We start from the raw sequence: 22,084 nt of genomic DNA, 5'->3' as shown, positions 1-22,084 counted from the left end.
ATGAAATAGGAATTATAATTGTCCAAGAATTATAATAATACTTATCATTGTGTGTCTTTGATTCAATGTCACTTAGACATGTGCCTTAAGTTTTCTTGGAGAGATTTCAGAAGTGATTTGCCTGCTTCCTGGGGCTGTCACCCAGTTGGCTTTGTGCCGAAGGCAAGACTGGAACTCACAGTCCCCCATTTTCTAACCTGGTGCCTTACATACTACACCAATCTGGTTCTCACTACTTCTTATTACGCCTACAGCGAAGAAGTAGTCAGTTCAAACTGACGAATCAATACATTCTGACCCAGGAACTCCAAAAAAAGATATTTGACACTTGGGTTATAGATGACTGTAATAACTGAACAGTCCCAAAAATGCTAAAGCAGACTATGTTGCAATAATTTAATCTTCAGTCTCCGGTGACTTTGGGCAAGTGAGTGCACACTTGGAAGACAAATTCATCCTAAAGGTTATTACACAGAAAAATGCCAAGATCAGTTCTCTATTGTCCCAGAGTATATTGCAGAAAAGCAACTTCTTGTTGCATATTAATAGAAGAGATAGGAAAAGCGAAGTGACCATTTGTAAGGAATGCTTTAATTGGAAGTTCTGCATTGGAAGTTCTGGGGATGCGGCTCTTGATCTAAGTAAATGTATGATTCTACCATTTTGAATAAACAACATATATGCTTGTCTTAAAGGCACAAAAATAAATATATTGACCACAATAAAGAAAAGTAAAAAGGATAAGCCTATTTTACTGATTACACATTAAATATTCATGATACAAATACATATCTATCTAGTTCTTTTCTTTTACTAAGGATAGTATTAACACTATGTTGGAAGATGTAATTTTACCTCCTCCTATATTTAATATTTATCCCTAATCATTTCAATTGAATATATCTTTTAGGATTTCAATGGTTTTAATATTTTATGTTCCAAAGAAACAAAAATAGGGAAAACCCTAATTGATATTAAACATTCAGCTGAAGATCTGAAGCAAAAGTATTTTTCTAAAAATCTACAGAAGGAAATAATGAAAAAGTATACTATTGTCTGATTATTCTCAAGCTGCTATTTTGGATGAGTGTCTGCTGAATGAGCTTTTACAGAGTACAATTATGTATATAAAATTATCTAATTTGTGAACATTTGAATGTATTAATCTGAAGAGCAGACTGTAGAATTTTACTATGATAAATCTTGTCCAGTCTGCTTCCTTGCTAGACTATTTTACTAAGGAAAGATAATGACCAGATGTACTTGGTGAACTAACATCTACAGAACATGAAACTACATCCCAGGCAGATTTTCCATGTGACTCAGATCCATACTTAATTTATATACCTCACAGAAGTTTCTTGGTAGATCAGGGTACCAGATATAATGGCAGTGCAACGTGAACCTGAGAAACTTGGGCTGTGCAAGTCGTACTTTCCAACTCACGGGAGTTTGATTGACACCACTTTGCATTATTAAAGCAGCCACACCTTTTGCGGGATTTATGTGCTGCTGTGGCAGCTGCTTCTAGATGTTTCTACATGTCTATACACGCACAGCTAGTTTATCCCATTCCATTATCCAAAGATAGTAAGAAGCAAAATAATAACATTCTGAAAAGATCAGTCCAATTAATTAGAAACACATTAAATAGTTTCAAAAGAGAACATAAATAAGTCATAGAGTGAAATCTCTACACAAACTACATCTATTTTCTCTAGTACAATGAAGCATTGTATACTGAAATGGATCTTCAAACATGAAGCACCTCTTTCAAATGCTTTGCACAGTCCTATGAAACCTATATCCCACATGTACTGAAACTTGTTTTGATTTCAAGCAATTGCAAAAGAATCAAGACATTCATTCATTCCCCACCTTATTATTGTTATAAATAATTCAAGGTAGTTGGATTAGGAACATAACACACCTTCCTGCTCCTATTTTCCCCCAAAAAACAGCCCTGTGAGGTAGATTGGGCTGATAGAGAGTGACTGGCCCAAAGTCACCCAGCCACTTTTACATACCTAAGATAGGACTAGAACTAACAGTCTCCTAGCTTCTAACCTGGTGCCTTAAGCAATGGATCAAACTGGTTCTTTGAAGTCTCAAGTGATTTGCCTTCTAAAAGAAAATGTGTTCTTTCTGCTTGGCCTGTCAGTAGTATGGGCCACTCATTATCTCCTAAGTGTAGGAATGGAAGATGTTGTCATCCTCCTTCTACTCCCAGCTCACTGAAAATGCATCCCATACCCATATTTTCATTTTAGCATTATTCAAAACTGCTTGTTTTCTGATCTGAGCCCGTTAAAGCAGATAGACTTTAGCAATTCATTTCACTCTAGTAGCAGTCCCAATTCTGACTGGCTACAGGGCCTGACACACCCTTTTCCATCCAGGGCTAGTCACTTTTCCTGGGCAGCCATTTTGATCTGATAACTGAATAACAGAATTGGAAGGGACCTTGGAGGTATTCTAGTCCAAACCCTACTCAAGCAGGGTTTCCAGACAAGTGGTTGTCCGGTATCTTCTTAAAAGTCTCCAGTGATAATTCACATACAACTTCTGGAGGCATGCTGTTCCACTGGTTAATTGTTTTCACTGTTAGGACATTTTTTCCTTAGTTCTAGGTCGGTTCTCTCCTTGATTAGTTTCCATCCATTGCTTCTTGAACTGCCTTCAGATTGACCCTCCTTTTCTTTGTGGCAGCCCCTCAAATATTGGAACACTGCTATCATTCTTAGTTCTTCCTTTCACTAGGCTAGGCATACCCAATTCCTTCAATTGTTCATCAAGTGTTTTAGCCTGCTGTGTTTATATGATATATATTTTATATGAAGTAGCTTTCATACATTTCCATCTACATTCCCTTTGATGGCCAATTATTATTTTTTCATCACATTGAGATTGATCTAATAATGACCCATCAAATCAATGAATTATCTTTAACTGTAGAAGCTCATGCTTCATTCAACTTTTAGGTCTCCCAGTAGACACAACTTTCCATGCTTGTACTGCATACCCACTTCTTTCCAACCCCCAGTAAGCAAAATATTGTTTCCCTTTCCCCTTTTTCAAAAAACCTCTTTAAGCTGAAGTGTAGTAGCATTGCTACTTGCTTCTGTGATACTGAATTACTTATTCATCCTTGCTATAAAGTTTCCAAGGAACTGCAGAGCAATAGAGGAACAAAACAACAATCTGTTTCCTATTGCTTTGATTACTGCAGCAGTAGAATAACGATGAAACCATAAGAGGGGAAAAAATCTGATATTAATCTCAGAGGAGATAATTGAGTCCTGGTAGTGAGGGTGAAGATATCAAAGAAAAGGCATTATATCTCTTTTTTAAAAAAGCAGACCCCAGTAAACCAGATCTGGACAGAATCCAGCTAGCAAAACTTTGCTTTGCTGCACAGGTAGGAAAAACAACAAGCTTGAAAATGACAAATTTGCAATGGTGGTAGACCAGACTGAGCACCAGCCCATTGCTAACCCAATTGATATATCTGAAATTGAGTTAAGAAAATTCAGGAACATCATGGGAAATGAGATTGCAGGGCAGAATTGCCTTAAATATCCTGAAAGTACAAAGGTTTATAAGGGGCACAGTAATGTTTTAGTGAAAAGATGTGTCTTTAAGAAAAAAAATATCTAGCCAAATGTAGTTCAAAAAATTAACACTTCTTTGCAGTAACTCAGGGTAAGCAACTTTTTAATGATCAACCACGCACTTCAAGTACATTGGCACCCAGGACACAACAGTTGGAATGGTTAGAAATATTTTAATTCTTTTCTGGATGTGAAAGATTGATCAGCAGTTTTTTGCTTCACAAATTAGGCAAATAAGTGTATTATTTCAAGAATTATCACCTTTTTTGTTCCATGCCAGAAATATTACAAAATCACCACTCGTTTCTTAAGACTTTCTAATATTTTTAATTAGGTGCACAGTACACATTTTTTATAACTGATCTTTATCAGCTCAAACTGCAGCCAACAGGAACAATTTGATTTGGCAAGGGGAAAAAAACCCAACTTGTTGAATTGTAGTAATGAAGCACGGTAAAATAGGAGTATCCAAAAAGTGTCAAAATAGTGTGATCAAACCACTGCCTGTTTTTATGCACACCATTGCAGCTTCCATCTTCATATTTTGACAACATTCTTTGAGCACCCTTGGTGAAGTAGCAGATGATGGACTTACCTGAATAGGACCAATCAACAGCTTCTTCAAATTTTCGCTGTGGTCGAAAATAGCCAAGAATCAGATCTAAAAAGAAACAAGCAACATAAAAAGTTAACATTAAACAGCAGAGAGGAATATTTTAAATATTATTAACTTCAGTACATTTGCTCTCAATTTTAGTGTAATTTGGTGTAATTGCCTGTGCAGGAGGCAGCATCTGGTTGCCTAGGCCAAGGCCTGGAAGCTAAAATGTATTGCCTGGAAGATTTCAAGAAGACATCTCTATGGGCTGCATTGGGAAATAGAGAAAATACCAGAAGAAAACCAGGGCAAAGCCATGTCTGTCTTGTAGCCAAGAAAAGTACATAGATATAACCCTAAATTCTCCAAGAGTCAATATCATGTTGAAATGTACTTTAACCTTTCTTAAAAATAACTAATGCATATTCTATCCAAATACGTACATAATTTGTACTATTCTATAACAAACCTTCAGTTTTTGTTTCCATTGTTTTCCACTCCATTCCATAGTCTCTACTTCTTAAATCAATGTAGCTTTCCAATGTATACTGGGAAACAATTTATTTATTTATTTAGAAGATTTATATGGCTGTCCATTCACTCTCGGTGATTCTGGGTAGTTTACAAACATAAAAAACCCAATATAAAAGAATAAAAACAGTATCTACCCACCCCGGTGGCAACAAGCAATCAAACAAGCCACTTGATGGGCTCCATCCCTCTCTGGATTCCACACTCCTGTTGGCAGAACCAGATCTTCAGGGCTCTACAAAAGAGTATCAAATCTCTGTGGGGATGATATTCCAAAGGGAGGCAGCCACCACAGAGAAGTCCCTTCTTCTGGGCCCTGCCAATTGTACCTATTTAGGAGACAGGACACACAGCATTCCCTGCCTTCCTGCTGTAGTGGGTCAGGTGGATGTAGCCAGGAAGGATGGTTTTTCAGATAACCTGGTTCCAACCCATGAAGGGCTTTAATTTTATTTTTCAAAAAAAAAATGAATAGAAATGCAGCAACAGATAGCAATTATTTATTAGTATCAGTATTGATTATATGAGATTTAATAAACTATGCCCATGCTTGCATCCTCTCCCTCATCTTCTCTCATACATCCTCTGCAGAATAGCTTGGGGTGAAAATCTTGCTTTGCATTATAGTAAAGTTCTTGGTCTTCTGCTTCAATGCCAGACAACCAGTGGTGGGATTCAATTTTTTCTGACTACCAGTTCTGTGGGCGTGGCTTGGTGGGCGTGGCAGGGGAAGGATACCGTAAAATCTCCAGTTCTCCGAACTACTCAAAATTTCCGCTACCAGTTCTCTAGAATTGGTTAGAATCTGCTGAATACCACCTCTGCAGATAACAACCCCCTCCCCAAAAAAGTACCCACCATGAGATTCTATTTTCTTAGCTGGATAATAATTGAATAAAGTTAGAGCAAGGGAAGAACTGCGGTGAAATAGGCACTAAGGCTAGAACATTAATTTTCACAGTCTTTCACTTGTTTGAATATTGTTCAACAATTCTTAGAATGTTTAGCATGTTAATATAGTTTTAAACATAATGTTAGTAAACTTTAGAGGAATTACAATAGCCATTTATTAAAAACCTTCTTAGTTGTATTGGTGCATATGAATAGTCATATAATTATATCACCGTTGTACGAAATACTATATACTTTTTTAAAAAAAGTTTAGCCTATTACGTAAAAAGAGGTACATAGTAAAAAAAACCTTCTTAGTTGTATTGGTGCATATGAATAGTCATATAATTATATCATCGTTGTACGAAATACTATATACTTTTTTAAAAAAAGTTTAGCCTATTACATAAAAAGAGGTACATAGTAAAAAAAACCTTCTTAGTTGTATTGGTGCATATGAATAGTCATATAATTATATCACCGTTGTACGAAATACTATATACTTTTTTTTAAAAAAGTTTAGCCTATTACATAAAAAGATGTATATAGTAAAAAAAAATGTATATTAAACTGCATCAGGACAAATGAAGCAGAAAAACAAATGAAAGAAAATACATTCCAAATAAATGAAAAACAGTCTTAAATGCATCACCATCTTAAATTGTATTTAATTCTAAACATTGAGAAAAGACCGTTAAGAGAATGGGAGAAAAGGTAAAATATATATCTGACTTTTGAAATGATATAACTTTATTTGGTGTCATCATATTCAATTTCTGAACAGTAATCTAACTCAGGGCATGTAGATTCATATTTCCTCTCCTTTAGCACAAAGCCAGACCAAAATCTGGGAACTGACAACATTTCTTAAGCCAGCCTTGACCATCTAGGACATAAATATTATTTCATGAGTACATAATCACCTTTTTGCAACAATGAAGTTTTCATATATTGAATATTCAAGATTCCTTGTGTGATGAAAAATCACATTCAAATTTTCTGCCCAATAATGCCCTGACATGTTTCACTATTTTTGAAGGCTGGAAAACCAATTTCCTACTGTTAGAACAAAAAACTTTCCATTCATCTATAAAAGTGATGAAGTAAAACTTTCAAGCTGTGTCCAAAATGGTAGAAGTGAACAGCCAGCATCATTAGCATTGTCAAAACTTGTGTTCCTTCCATAAAAAAAGCAATATTTGATCTTACCAATCTTCTTGAAATATATAAGTAGAACCATTGTTACTTTATATTATCTATCAGTTTTAATACAAAATTAACACATACATACGTACATACATACAAACATACATACATACACACATATATTTCCATAAAAGTATGGATGTTTTTAACTGCCTCATATCTTTTTCCATCTAGATGATAATTTTGAAATATTATATAATTATAGATAATATTGGGTATTATTCATAAACAATACTCTCTTGGCACAGTAATTCCAGATATTTAATAACTTTGGAACAATATATAAAACCTAATATTAACTCTGTGAGCTTTACAATTTTCTTGCCGATTGGTAGGTGACTATCCAGTTTACTGAATATCCCATATATTTATTATACCTACATACCTAAAAATTATTAATGCTGATAGACAATCTTTTAAAAAAATCACTTGCTAATTAGAAGCTTCTTATTCAGAAAACATTTTTTAAAGATTGGATAACCATTTGTCTGAAATGGTATAAGGTTTCCTGCCTAAGCAGTTTAGTTTAGCTTACTTTATTGTCATTGCACCTCGTGCAACGAAATCAAACACCATCTTCAGTGCACATCATGACCATGAAAATAAACACAAACACACATCCTTCACACTCCACACATTGAACCGGAAAACGCCGACACCACACCAACACTGCACTATACAGAGGAATTCAAAAGAGCTACTGCCGTGGGATAGAAGCTGTTTTTCAGCCTATTTGTCCTTGTTTTTATTATTCTGTACCGTCTGCCAGATGCTAATAGTTCAAAAAAAGGGTTCCCAAGATGAGATGGATCAAAGAGGGTTGGACTAGAAAACCTCCAAGGTTTGTTCCGTTCCTTTCTATTCTAAATTTTGTGTATATTTGCATATTAGGGGTTCCAAAACTAAATTACAAATTAAAGATGATAAGGACATCTTAGATGAGTTTCACACTGCACTTTAATGAATAGTGAAATAGTTTCACATGGCATTTTAATTAATAGTGAAATAATCCCATTGATTATTGGTTATATGAGAAGGATATGATATGCCAAGAAATACATTCTGTAAAAAATTTTAAGCTTCTGCCACACATAATTGAAACTTGATTTGAAAAGAATTCTAATAATTCTAGAGGTATTCAGTATATAGCTGTTGTTTTTTCTGGTACATCTATAATAGTATACTATGATTGGCAAGTGAAGAAAAATAATCTGCCAACTACCTGTCAAAAAAATTCTACCAGAAAAGTTTGAGTCATTCATCTAATTAATTGCTATCCCTAAAAGATCAAGTTATACCTATAGACACTTATAGTTTATGAAGTAAATATGATTGAGTGTTTAGTGATTTTAATCAGTGTCTATCACCACTTTTTCTTGAATTTCTTTGTCCATCATTTTATCTGTGTTTTCTATTATCTGTTGCTTTTCTTAATTATTAAGCACCCACTAAAGTATTAATTGAAAAACTATGTAAAATTCTAACTTAAAAACTCCTTAAGGATTTTAATGAAAAAGAAAATGATAATCCAATAAAACAGAAGTGCATATTCACAGACAAACATATATTTATCATCAGTTAATGAGTGTCAAATGATGCTGGTTCAATATTTAAACTGTAACAATATTTCTTACTAATGTCTTCATTGTTTTAAATAAATAAAAACTGATGAGCAAAGCAGGAGCAAACGTAATTTGGAATGCACTTGACAAATATAACTAAATAAGAAAAACTTGTTTACTACATGATGGATGACTATAAATTGAACAGGTTTGAATAGCATTGTTATTGTGTTATTTCTTAGTAAAATGCTTTGGAAGAATTAGCATATTGTCAAGAGAAATATGAAGAAAAATTTGCCTTTCAATTGATTTTAAAATTTACCTTATTTATTCTGGATCAGACTACAGATTTATCTACTGTATTTTGTCTTAAGACTACCCAACACAATGCTTACAAGAGACCCACAAATAACAAATCCTGTTTATGTTCCCAAGCAACTAGCATTGAGAAGCATGAAATTTTTGATATTAATAATAAGTAACAACTGAGTTTTACGCTTCATGAAATACAGGTATATACTTGTCTATTTTAATGCATTCCAGAAGATATTAAATTGCTGAGAAGTTATCCTTATATCCACATTATACAATAAGAAAAATAAGAGTGCTTGTATGTATTAATATCAATGGATTTATAAAATTATTTTTCAATTTAAATTAAGGTTAATTGAACTCTCAAAGTGGAAATTTAAGAATTCACAATGAAATCACAGCAACCAACATTGCTGAGTAGGATAAAAACAATACTGAAATCAAGCTTGAAAATATACTTGAAGAATTGGAAAGTCATTGCTAAAAATGGGCTAAGTAGCCCAGAGTTCCCCAACCTTTCCGGTTTTACAGACCGGCTTGGGGTGAGGAGAGAGGGGGTGGTTTTGCACAAGAGGCCAGCAAGCGCACACATGCAGCCCATGCACATGCAGCCCCCCACTGCAAGTGGAGATGCGCGCGCACGCACACACACACACACACACACACTCACCCGCTGCTTCTGCAGCCTGATTCTGAAAGGTTCACAACTCCGTAGTGGGAAGCAGCCCAGGGATTGGGACCTTTGAAGTACCCAATCCTTTTTCTTTCTAGAATGAAATTCTCTATAAGATACACAGTAACGAGGTAAAGGTAAATGTATCTGCCTTCAGATGAGAAGGAATCCTGATGGAGAAAAATTACATAAATCAGGATTTAACTATCTATAAAAAGGAAATCAGCAACACTGATCTGTATTCTACAAATGGGCTGACAGACAAGATAACTTCATTATTTCATCAAGAAGACGCATTTAGTATTTTAATCCAGTTTAGTGTTAATCCAGTTCAGTTGTTAGAAGTACTTAAAGATAGCTTCACACAATCCATTGCAGAAGCCTCTTTTAGAAGATATTATGCCATGAATAATTTTGGCCAGGTCATTCATATCTCAGCAACACAAATGCAGTGCAAACATTTATGGAAATTCACAGTGTTTTCATTTATGTGTTGATCATTATTTAAAATGCAGTTGAAGTTCATCTCTTTTGTACCAAACAAAATAAAACCATCTTCTAATCCTTAATAAGAATAGAATAGAACAACAGAGTTGGAAGGGACCTTGTAGGTCATCAAGTCCAGCCCCCTGTCCAAGCAGGAGACCCTACACCATTTCTGACAAATGGCAGTCCAATCTCTTCTTGAAAGCTTCCAGTGATGAAACACCCACAACTCCTGAAGGCAACCTGTTCCATTGATTGATTGTTCTCACTGTCAGAAAATCTCTCCTTATTTCTAGGTTGAATCTCTCTTTGACCAATTTCCATCCATTATTCCTTGTCTGGCCTTCAGGTGATTTGGAAAATAGCTTGACCTCTTCCTCTCTGTGGCAGCCCCTCAAATATTGGAACACTGTTATGTCACTCCTGGTCCTTCTCTTCACTAGACTAGTCATATGCCCAGTTCTTACAACATTCTTCATATGTTTAGCCTCAGTCCCCTAATAATCTTGGTTGCTCTCCTCTGCACTCTTTCTAGAGTCTCAACATCTTTTATAGTGTGGTGACCAAAACTGGATGCAGTATTCTAGGTGTGGTCTTACTAAGGCTTTATAGAGTGGTATTAGTACCTAACATGATCTTGACTGTATCCCTCTGTTAATGCAACTTTGGATTGCATTGGCTTTTTTGTTGCCACCGCACACTGCTAGTTCCTATTTAATTGGTTGTCCACTAAGTCTGCATGATCCCTCTCACAGTTACTCCTATTAAGCCTGGTTTCACCCAGTCTATATGTGTACTTTTGGCTTTTCTTGTCTTGGTGTAAGACTTTATTTTTCTCTACATTGAATTTCATTTTGTTAGATAGGGCCCAATATTCAAGTCTGTCAAGATCCATCTGGATTTTGAGCCTGTCATCTAGGGTGCTTAGAATCACCTCCAAATTTGATGAGTTCCCCTTCTATTCCCTCATCTAAGTCATTTATGAAGATGTTGAAGAGTACTGGACCTAAGAGGAACCTTGTGGTACTCCCTGCTTACTTCATCCATGTCAGGGGTCTTCAAACTTGACAGCTTTAAGACTTGTGGACTTCAACTCCCAGAAGTCTTTCTTCAGTCATGTTAGCTCAGGAATTCTGGGAGTTAAAGTCCACAAGTCTTAAACTTGCCAAGTTTGAAAATCCTTGCTCCATGTATTCATAGTACTATTAAGTATGGTTTGTCAGCCAGTTACATCTGGTGGTGATGCTCTCATAAGATAATAAGAGAAGCATTCTCGCTCTCTTCTTAAAAGGAGCACTTATTTCCATTATTTCCAATGTTTAAATATTACAGCTTATATAGCCAAACCAGTACCATTCATGAATAAAAGAGAAGTATTTAGTAGCCTCTGGAGTATCAGCTTTGCAAAAAATAAAGCACTCACTGAGAGAATGCTAAAATGAAGAAAAACACAGCCCAATGAGACTCTCTTGTGTTGTAATGACTATAAAATGCTGACTGATTATTGCAGGAAGGGAAACTGAAATGTGAATGAATACTGAGAAGGAAACCCTCATTTCCTTGTATCTCAAACTCTCCCCTGAATGCCAGTCCTCATGAAGTTAAATCTAGTTAAAGGATTCTGAGAAGAACACAGCTTTATTGTTATATTTAGAATTCCTTCCATTCCTCCATCCTCTCTCACTTAGCTCTAGATCAGGGGTGTCCAACTTTGGCAACTTTAAGACTTGTGGACTTCAACTCCCAGAGTTCCTCAGCCAGCTTTGCTGGCTGAGGAACTCTGGGAGTTGAAGTCCACAAGTCTTAAAGTTGCCAAAGTTGGACACCCCTGATCTAGATAGTACAGCCTTTCTCTTGGTAGAGATGTTCCTTTTTCCTGGTCTTCTGAAACCTTTTGATTGCTGTGCTACTTCAGAGCCCTTTCCCTAATTTGATTTGATGTCAAGATATTTTATAATTTTATGTTCTTTGTAATGCTGTACTGTTTTTATTTGACAAGTTTTATACTGTATTTGTGTGTGTTAAGCATCAAGAAGTGGTGTTCTTGGTTTTGGTAACTACATCTGCATCATAGTCTATGTCTCATAAATAATATATAATGATAATATAATTAAAAATAAATATTGCCCAGTATTTATTTTATTTTCCAGTTCTATTATAGCTGCTGTACTCATGAAGCTTAATACATCCAAGATTAAAATAAAATTATATACCAAAATCAAGGTTTAACAATGAAAAACAGCTTTTGGGATGTGCTTTATGAATTTAAATAATATTCTACTACAAAATATACAAATGCATCCAATGTCTAAATACATTCAGAAGCATATGATCAGAAATATTTCTCTGAAATATAAAGAAAATTATATAGAGAATAACAATCCATTTAACTTATTCTTAAAAGTGAAATCATAATTTACAGGTACAATTGCTGAAATAATCTTTACAGACATGTACTATATATTCCTATGTATATTTAACAAAATGGGGATCTTTTAGATTATTTTTAAATTATTCATCTTACAGTATAATGCAGCTTGAAAAGTCTAATTCTAGCCATTGAGTCAAATATATAACATAATTAATAACTTTTATGGCAGTTTCATTTTATATTCAGTTGATTAGCTCTTTTAAACAAAAAGCTGTATATTCTACTAGCTAACTAGAAAACTAACAACATGTAATATCTCATTATAGTACTGCGTTCAAGAAACATGATTGTATAAAGTAAGATTTGAGTATGAAATATGTAATATGCAATTTGGAAACATTCCACCAATACAGATTATGAAAAGAATTTCATTTATGTATCATCCAGAATTTAGTCAGTGGGTGATGTCTGTAAATAAATAATATATAGCTTCTCTCATAGAAGTCCTGTTTAAATAGTGCAAATATATGCAAGGTAGAAATAGAGAACTAAGGGGATGGCTCTATTTTCTATACACACATATGCAACCTGCGGGGGGGAGGGGTGGGCAGAGGTCTAAGGCCAAGTAAGTGCTGGCCTAGGGTAGCACAGCTTAGGGGCCCCTCCTTCTGAATAATTGCATTGTAAAAATGCAAATCTTTGCATCAACAAGAGGTGGCAACATCATTCACTGGCCTAGAGGTACCACATACCCTTTGGATAAGCGGCACAGGAGTCACACTCAGTGTGCTATCACATGAATGAAACTAGGACAAAAAGAAATCAGAAAATACATTTCAACTCCCAGCTGGAGTTGGTTATTCACAGCCTGAAATTGCTTTCAACATTTTTTCCATTGAATTGTGTTAGATATTTTCTCTGTTCTACCCTTTAAATAGAGAACAACTTCTATAATCTTCCTCAGTTTGTCAGTTTGGGTTTGGTTATGCAAACATACTCAGCAACAGAACAGCTTCTCAATTGAAAATTGTGCCAACTATTTCCATTATCATAGAATTGGTTCCATGTTTAATCCTTAACGAAAGTGGTCTCAGAATCATTTTCCCCAACATCTCCTTTAACAAAGCTTTGGACTTTTAAAAGCATCCCCCTTTCATCTGGAATAAACTTTTATATCCTATAAACCTAATTATGGAGTTGATGTATCTGCTTTTGAGCCCAAGGCTGGACATTTTTTGAGGTTTAATTATTGCTTCCTGTAGCAAGCTGTTTTTCTAATAGCTTTGTTAAGTTAAGAGCAGATGTAACTATTCTAATCACACAGGAAGTATCATTGCATTAAAAAAACACTGAAAAGTATAAAAACATAAAGATGAAATCAGATTGTTGGTGTGGTTTAATCATGACTTATTAAATTATACATTATTGTTATTATACTCCAGATGTATTTATTTGTAATTATTTCATATTTAGACAAGATTCAATTTAACAGTCGAAGTATTTTCTACTTTCTATGGAATGGATGAACCTGTAATTTAGTTACATATTTGCAACTCCCATCTTTTCTTAAAAAAAAAAAAAAAAAGAATCGGCCTCTATCCTTCTCACCAAATTTTAGAAATTCTCTTAAAGCAGATGAAAAAGAAAGAAAAAAAGACAGGGAGAGAAAATGTTGCCCTGTGGTATCCACGTAGTTAAACTTCTACATTGCACCTCCGTACTACTGGCTTTGAAGATCAGTTTGAAAACTATATTGGTCCAAAATGCAACTGTCTTCATATTGATTAGGGCCAGTTGCTGTGACAATATTATACCTAATTTGCAAACTATCCATTGATTAGTAGGGTTATTGGTGCAATGCAAATAACTATAGATAGTCCTCAACTTACAACAGTTCATGTAGTAACAGTTCAAAGTTACAATGGTACTGCAAAAAGCGATTTATGACCGTTGCAACATCCCCATGGTCACCTGATCAAAATTCAGATGCTTGGCAATTGGTTCATATTTATGACGGTTGCAGTGTCCCAAGATAATGTGGTCATGTTTTGCGACTTTCTGACAAGTCAAGTCAATGGGGAAGCTAGGTTCACTTAACAACCATATGAGTAACTTAACAACAACAGTGATTCATTTAAGAACTGTATCAAGAAATATGATAAAATGGAGCAAAACTCACATAACACGTCTCAGTTAGCAATATAAATTTTGGGCTCAATTGTGGTCATAAGTCAAAGACTACCTGTAGTTTTGACTTCTATGCCCTGTTAATGTGTTTTATGAGATAAGAGAGGTTGAACCAAGCAATTTTGCCTATATGGAGCCATATATTATTAATGCAGAAAGGTGTTGATCTTAGCTGGGTAATACTACACATCACTAATGTGGAAATTTAATGAGTAGTTCTGACTTCATGTCCAGCTGCTTATTTAAATGTGTGAACAGGCTCATTTTTACATTTTCATAGATTTTTCATATCGTAGATTCTATAAGTTAAGAGCTGTCCTTTTGGAGAAGATGACATCTGGGATGAGAGGTTGGTTTGTCAATTACTTACAAGATAATAGGTATAAGTAAAAACATAGTTATGAATACATGGATACATATAAGAAAAATAAAAGAAACAATAGGACAGGGATGGTAGGCACGTTGGTGCGCTTATAGGTGAGGGGTGAGGTCAATAGTAGACAGTCTAAGGTTAAAGTTTTTGGGGTTTGGGGAAGAAACTACAGAGTCGGGTAGAGTATTCCAGACATTGACCACTCTATTGCTGAAGTCGTATTTCCTGCAATCAAGTTTGGTGCGGTTAACTTTGAGTTTGTATCTATTGTGTGCTCTTGTATTGTTATGGTTGAAGCTGAAGTATTCATTGACAGGTAGGACATTGCAATGTATGATTTTATATACTATATTTAGATCAGACCAAAGGCGGCGTAGTTCTAGGTTTTCTAGGTCTAGAATTTCAAGTCTGGTGGCATAAGGTATTCTGCAATGAGTAGAGGAGTGGAGGACTCTTCTTGTGAAATATGCCTGGACTTTCTCAACTGTGTTAATATCATTTACGTAATGTGGGTTCCAGACTGATGAGCTGTATTCGAGTATTGGTCTAGCAAATGTTTTGTATGCTCTAGTTAGTAGTGTAATATTACCAGAGAAAAAGCTACGTACGATTAGGTTAACAATTCTTAATGCCTTTTTGGCTATGTAGTTACAGTGGGCTCTAGCACTTAGATCATTAGAGATGAGTACTCCAAGATCCTTGACAGAGTTTGGATCATCAACAAGGTCTTGACTATTCAGCCTGTATTTTATTTTCTGATTTTTTTTGCCATTTTCTGATTTTTTTTGTTGAGATTTGAAGTTACCATTTGTTTGACCATTCTGATACATAGTCAAGGTCTTTTTGAAGGGTGGAAGTATTGTCTGTGATGTTGAATAGCTTTACATCATCAGCGAAGAGGACGCAGTTGCTCTTAATATGATTACAGAGGTCATTTATGTAGAGTATGAAGAGAGTTGGTCCTAGAACACTGCCTTGGGGGACGCCAACTTGAAGATTTTACTGAACGCTGTACAATTTCAATAAGTTGAAGCATTTTGAATGACACCATGTGAACTTAGAGTAGATTGAACATTTGCACACATGAACATGTCTAAGATTGTACTCATTAAAACCTGAAGAATATTGCTGAATTCATCAGTATCACCACAGTGTTAACGTACCATGATGTACCAATTTATTTAGCTTAGACTAGCCAAAATGATTTTATAAGGAATTTGAAGACAACTTCTATCTTCTGTAAAGTATCTACTAGTTTTATGAACATTACTTGGCACTAAAGAAAATGAAAGAAGTTTTTCATTTACAGAACTTTTCTATTCTCTTGACTGATATACAGTCATTTTTCTTCTTGAGATAATTCCTTATAAACCACCTGATTCCTTTTTGAAGCATTTTAATGGTGCTATGCTTTCAGATCTATTATGTTCTCAGCATACAACTGATCCATTCACCTTTGAGCTGGTCTATTTGTTGTCTTAATCTACTTCTCTCAACCTGATCATTTATTCTTAGTCACTTGCTTCACATTATTTCTTCCTTTAATTTATTCCTTAGCCTATTGTACAGATGTGACTCCGGATAGCCAACAGCACATTAAAAGCTCTAGGATAAACAATATCAACAAAACATTAAAAAATCAATGGTAACTGAGAATAAACCCAGGCAACATTCAGGAATACAACAACATTTCATTTAACCTTTTGATCAGTTATGCCTTGGAGTGCAAGCAGCGCTTCAATGCTGCACAAAAGGCTAGCGGGGCTAGGAGTCCATCTAATCTCAGAAGTATATTGTTCCAGAAGACAAAAAAGGCCCATTTCCTAGGCCCTATTAATGGCATTCCTTAATTGAATGGACCTGGCCCCATGCCACTTTGGATTCTACTAAAAAGCATACTGCATAATGTAGCTCATGGAGCAGAGGTGTAACCTGGGTGTACTGTGGTATATCCATAAAAGCCCAAGGTACTGGGTGATATGAAAGCTACCAGTTGTAGCTTCCACATCATCCAGGTATGGCACATTGCACATCTCAGGAGGCAGACAACTGCCACACAAAACAAGATTACGTAAAGTCTTCTTGGTCACAAAGCCATCTACCATCTAGAAACCCTGAGTACAGAAGGACCTCCTGATTGGAAACTGCTTTTCCTGGAACATCCCAAAATGCAAAAACACTAGGTCCAGTGGGGGGCCTACAACCCATAGCCACCCAATCTTGCCAAAGTTCAGCCACAAAATGTGAGCTTCTGCTTACTCATCATTTCCTTTCTGATAGCAATCTATGTTTTATATACTTCTTTTTGCAGTCCACGGAACTCTTAGAAACTATGTCCATGTTCTGAAGAAAAAATAAATTGGAATTTTCTTAGAAAATAGGATGAATTTACTCATGGCAAAACATTAGAATATTTATCTGCTTGATAGATACGTTGGGCAAAACATGCAATTCAATCCTGTTTCCTATGTCCTGGTGATTGTTAAGTGTTAAAACAAGTAAAACACAAGTGGCCAAAATAGAACTAGTTTGGTCTAATGGTTAAAGCACTAGGCTAGAAAACAGAAGACTGTGAATTCTAGTCCTTCCTTTGTCCGAAAAGTCAGCTGGGTGACTTGGGGCCAGTGATAGTCACTCTCTCTCAGCCCAACCCACCTCACAGTTCTTGTTGTGGGGAAAATAGGAAAAGAAAGGTGTTGAATCAGGGATGGGATTCAACCGGTGTTACTACTGGTTCGGTGAGAGTGCATTTTGCGCACTTTAAGGCTTTTAGGTCACTCTTGCAATGCTGAATGTAGCTGATACAAAATTTAAAGTAAAAGAAAACCAGTCAAATTTGGAAACTCCTAATGGTTTGCCAAGAAAATATACAAGTTACACTTGTACAGGCAGAGAAACGGGTCTTTATTCATTAAATTCCATCTGGAGCCTTTTATTTCTACATAATACATTCCATTTGGAAAAAAAAACACAATGGTATGTCAGTAAAACTAAAAAACTAAAATGCCTTCCAAAAACTATATAATTTTGTATCTCATTTTCCCATAAACAACAAAAAAGTTACTTATCTATACTTTTTTCAGGCTTTAATTAAAGTATTGGATTTAAATCAATTTAGATTTCTACTGAAGCACTAACTGTGGAGCATTAAAAGCAGTTTACTAAGGATTCTGCGCTTTTGTAATTGCAGTCTCCAATATTGTGTTAGCCTTGAATGTTTGTGGCTAGTAATGAGTATTGCAAATAGAATTGAGATTCAGTTGATGGAGCAACCATTGTTCTGCCAGCAGGCTCCTTCTTTCACTGGTGATAGAAACAGACTTGAGGAAATAAAACATTCACGCCAAGGTGAGCTCAAGTGGAGCAGCTTGGGATTTCATGGTTGTGTATGTTGCAAATTATAGTAAGCTTCTCACATGTCATACATATTATGTTTCATTATGCTAGAATAAGGAATAATAATCTAAGAAATGAGGATTCAATTGTGAGAACATTTATAACTGCTGAAAGATTGACCAGTAAATAAGATCTGATCCAGAAAGTGATTAATACTGTTCAGGATTTATAGTGGTTTTCCTCCACATGTAGCCTGCAGCCCTTTTCTTCATTCTTGGATAGGCTGTACAATAGAATCACAGAACTCTTTGATGTGAGGAAAATGGCAGAGGTTGAAGATCAGGGCACACAATCATTTATGTATGTATTTATTAAAGTAATTTTGATGCAGCCTACTCATCTGACTCAACATAAATTCTAATATTAAAGTGTTGTTTAAAATAATGTTAAAGTGTCATATAAATAAATTTGAGTATATCAGTTTCTACCTTCCAGTTAATAGTCTTTATCTATAAATACTCTATGGAAGAGGTTGCTTATATATTTATTGTTTTAAGAAAATTACACGGCTGCTCAATTCACTCATGGTGACTACAAGAGCAATTTGCAGAAATAAACCCCACAATTACATAACCCAATAAATCCACACACCCCAGCGACAACAGTCAAACCATGTTCTTGCAAATTCCCTGAAGGATGAAAAAATAAGGGTTAGTATGACTTCTAAGAACAAGCAGTGCTACAGATAAGGATCTACCATGGAGAACACCTCAGTCTCAAGATTTCTCACTATATAACTAGATAACACAGGGTAACCACATTTTATTTAGAGAAGTTGTCCCAGGAGTAAAACGGGCCGAAGCTGTAAAAAGTGTCGTAGTGGCATCAACATCTTGAATTGAATATGGCTTAGTGCAATCAGTCGTGTTCCAGCATGCTAGGTATTAATCTATCAAATCCCATAATACCAGCTAATAAGAGGACATCCAAATCATTTTCATGGGCAGCCCCCTTAAAACAGATGAATGGTTACAATGCCACTACCGCGGCATTGTTGTTGCTCAGTCACTAAGTTGTGTCCGACTCTTTTGATCTCATGGACCACAGCATGCCAGGCTCCCATGTCCTCCCCTGTCTCTTGCCTAAATTCATGTTCATTGCATTGATGACGCTATCTAACCATCTCATCCTCTGCTGTCCCCTTCTCCTTTTGCCTTCAATCTGCAAAAAAACCTAATAGTTTATATTTGATAACATCTAGAGAACTGGGCTACTATATGAAATGCAGTAGCAACTTGTTATCATTCTAAACTTTCATTTTAGTTCATTCTATCTCTATATTCTTTTTTTCTTTATGCATTATGATCCCCCCCTTAACTGTTATTTCTTCATATCCCATCTCCAATGCTTTCTCTCAGCATTTACTACTATGTAATATTATTTTCATGTCCTATTTCTGCATATGTCTTCTAATCAATAATTTTCCTTGTTAAAGCACAGCAATACTTAATGTGAAAACTTCTAGGATGTGAATTCTTCAGAGATTTATCTATCTGTTATTTGATAGCTTCCAACTAAGTAGAGAACTCTTTGTCTTCAACAACCCATTTCAGCCCAGACAGCCATGATTTTTAAAGGCATCTCTTATATTACCTCTTAAGGTAATTTACTCAATTTAATAATTTTCATTATAGATGTCTACTACAAGATAAAATTGCAACAGCTATAAATGGTATTTCCAAATCAACGCTATTCAAGACAGAGTGTACAGGCATCAGTGATTTTTTTTATTGCAATCTTTTTTTGTCTTTTTTTTAACTAAAAGGAAAAAAAAACAGCTGGTATATTTTGATGGTAAAATTAGAAAGTATCAATTTTAAGGTATGTGCATGTATATTTACTTGTTTAATTAATTTATAGGCTGCCCCACTCTATCATGACTCTGAATAGCATACAATATAAGACAATTTTTGATTATAGATTAGTTTATAGATTAACAGAGTTGGAAGGGACCTTGTAGGTCATCTAGTCCAACCCTAGTCCAGAGGGAGACCCTACACAATTTCTGACAGATGGGAGTCCAATCTCTTCTTGAAAGTCTCAAGAGATGGCGCTCCCACAACTTCCGAAGTTTCTTTCTTTTCTTTTTTTGGAAAAATACTTTATTAGTTTTACCTTTAAAAGAACAACACAACTACAAGTTATGTACAACAAAAAGACAAACAGGCCTTAGCATAGGCCAAGAGGGAGAGAGAGGAAAGCCTAAGAGAGGGGAAAGGCAAGAGTAAGGGAGGGGAAGGGTAGAGTAGGGAAAACAGTTAAAATAAAACCATATTTTGTGACTGTCTGTAAGATCCTTTCTTCTTCAAAAGTATCATCGGCGGTGCTTTTCTTTATCTCTGCTTCGGAGGCCCTCGGCCATAATTTTCCTAGAGGTGATCTATCTTTGGTTTAGCCAATTAACTTCCGAAGTTTCTATTGGTTGATTGTTCTCACGGTCGGAAAGTTTCTGCTTATTTCCAGGTTAAATCTCTCCTTGCTCAGTTTCCATCCATTATTCCTTGTCTGGCCTACAGGCGCTTTAGAAAATAGTTTGACCCCCTTCCTCTCTGTGGCAGCCCCTCAAATATTGGAAGACCGCTATCATGTCTCCCCTGGTCCTTCTCTTCACTAGATTAGCCAAGCCCAGTTCCTGCAACCAGTCATCATATGTTTTAGCCTTCAGTCCCCTAATCATCCTGGTTGCTCTTCTCTGCACTTTTACCTAAGTCTCAACATCTTTTTATAGTGTGGTGACCAAAACTGGATGCAGTACTCTAGGTACGGTCTTATTTAAAATTAAATTTAAAACAATACCAACAAAGAAGCATGTCTCTGAAAAAAATACCAAACTTCTGACAAACCCCACAACGAGTCCATCACCCACAATAACCCAAGAGAAAGGACCAGTTTTAAGGATTCATTTGAATAAGATAAGAGTAGTGGAGGGCACATTAATCTTGGTGTAAACCGTATCCTGCCAAAGGGCAGGAACTAACAGAGAAAATCCACTTCCCGAGTTCCATCATATAACACTATTTAATCTATGGACCCACAGCATGCTGATTCTGCCAGATTGTATGACTAGAAACTATGGGGGGCAGACAGTTCCTGGGATCTGTGCCATGAATGGATTTACAGATGGCAACCTACACCATGAATTGCACCCAGAAGCCTAGTGGTAACAAGTGTGGCTCATAGAGAAAAGGTGTTACATGAACCATACTATGGTATGCCTATCACTGCCTATGTTTCTGTGTTTTGGGCCAGCTGCAGCTTCTATGATATTCAAGAGCAGCTCCATATAGAGTGCAATGCATCCATCCAAACACAAGGTGATCAAAGTTTGAGTGATTTTCTAGAATTATCACATAGGTTCAATCACATATCATTCCCCGACAGCTTTTACCAAACAGGAAGAACATGGAACTAATTAGCAAGTCCCTGCATTATCAGACTTGAAGATCTTGTGCACTTCATCAGAATTACTGGCTCTAATAACTATGCAAAAACATGCTTCTAATACATTAGTACATCCCACTCAAATGGAGTCCAACTCCACGCAAACTCTGAGTAGTTTTGTCACACAGTGGGCACTCCTGTGTCCTGTCCCTTTGCTTTATCCCAGCAAAGATAAAGTCAAATTTAAATATGGTGTCTGGATGTCTAGCAGCAGATACATAATGATAGAAAAATGTGTTTTGCTATTCTTATTGTTATAACATAATCCCTAATATGGGTTTGATCAAATTCATTGTTTATGTTCCTCCAGTGATACTCCAGACATCTATTCTGGTATTTCATCTCTTGACATTATTTAGAAAACCGAGGAGCATCTCGGGAACAATGCACAGTGAGAGATTGCACAGAAGCAATCTCAGCCAACACCCACATCACTTGCCTATTCC

The 22,084-nt window shown here is 35.8% G+C and overlaps 1 protein-coding gene across 4 annotated transcripts in view; it reads right to left on the bottom strand.

Annotated features, from left to right (window-relative positions):
• Positions 1-22,084, bottom strand: part of PTPRZ1 (protein tyrosine phosphatase receptor type Z1) — a 106,397-nt gene that overhangs the window by 74,574 nt on the left and 9,739 nt on the right. For all 4 annotated transcript variants that reach the window (XM_087969357.1, XM_087969358.1, XM_087969359.1 and 1 more), the window contains exon 2: positions 4,207-4,272. In XM_087969357.1, the coding sequence (XP_087825483.1) occupies positions 4,207-4,272 (66 nt within the window). The remainder of the gene's footprint in view (positions 1-4,206; positions 4,273-22,084) is intronic.

Source organism: Notechis scutatus, chromosome 6 (assembly GCF_049901735.1).
Source record: "Notechis scutatus isolate UNSWTSFEM ecotype Mainland chromosome 6, rNotScu1.2, whole genome shotgun sequence".
In the NCBI taxonomy this organism is placed as follows: Eukaryota; Metazoa; Chordata; class Lepidosauria; order Squamata; family Elapidae; genus Notechis; species Notechis scutatus.
Note: the sequence above shows the minus strand (reverse complement) of the source record. Positions and strands in the feature narration are given on the sequence as shown.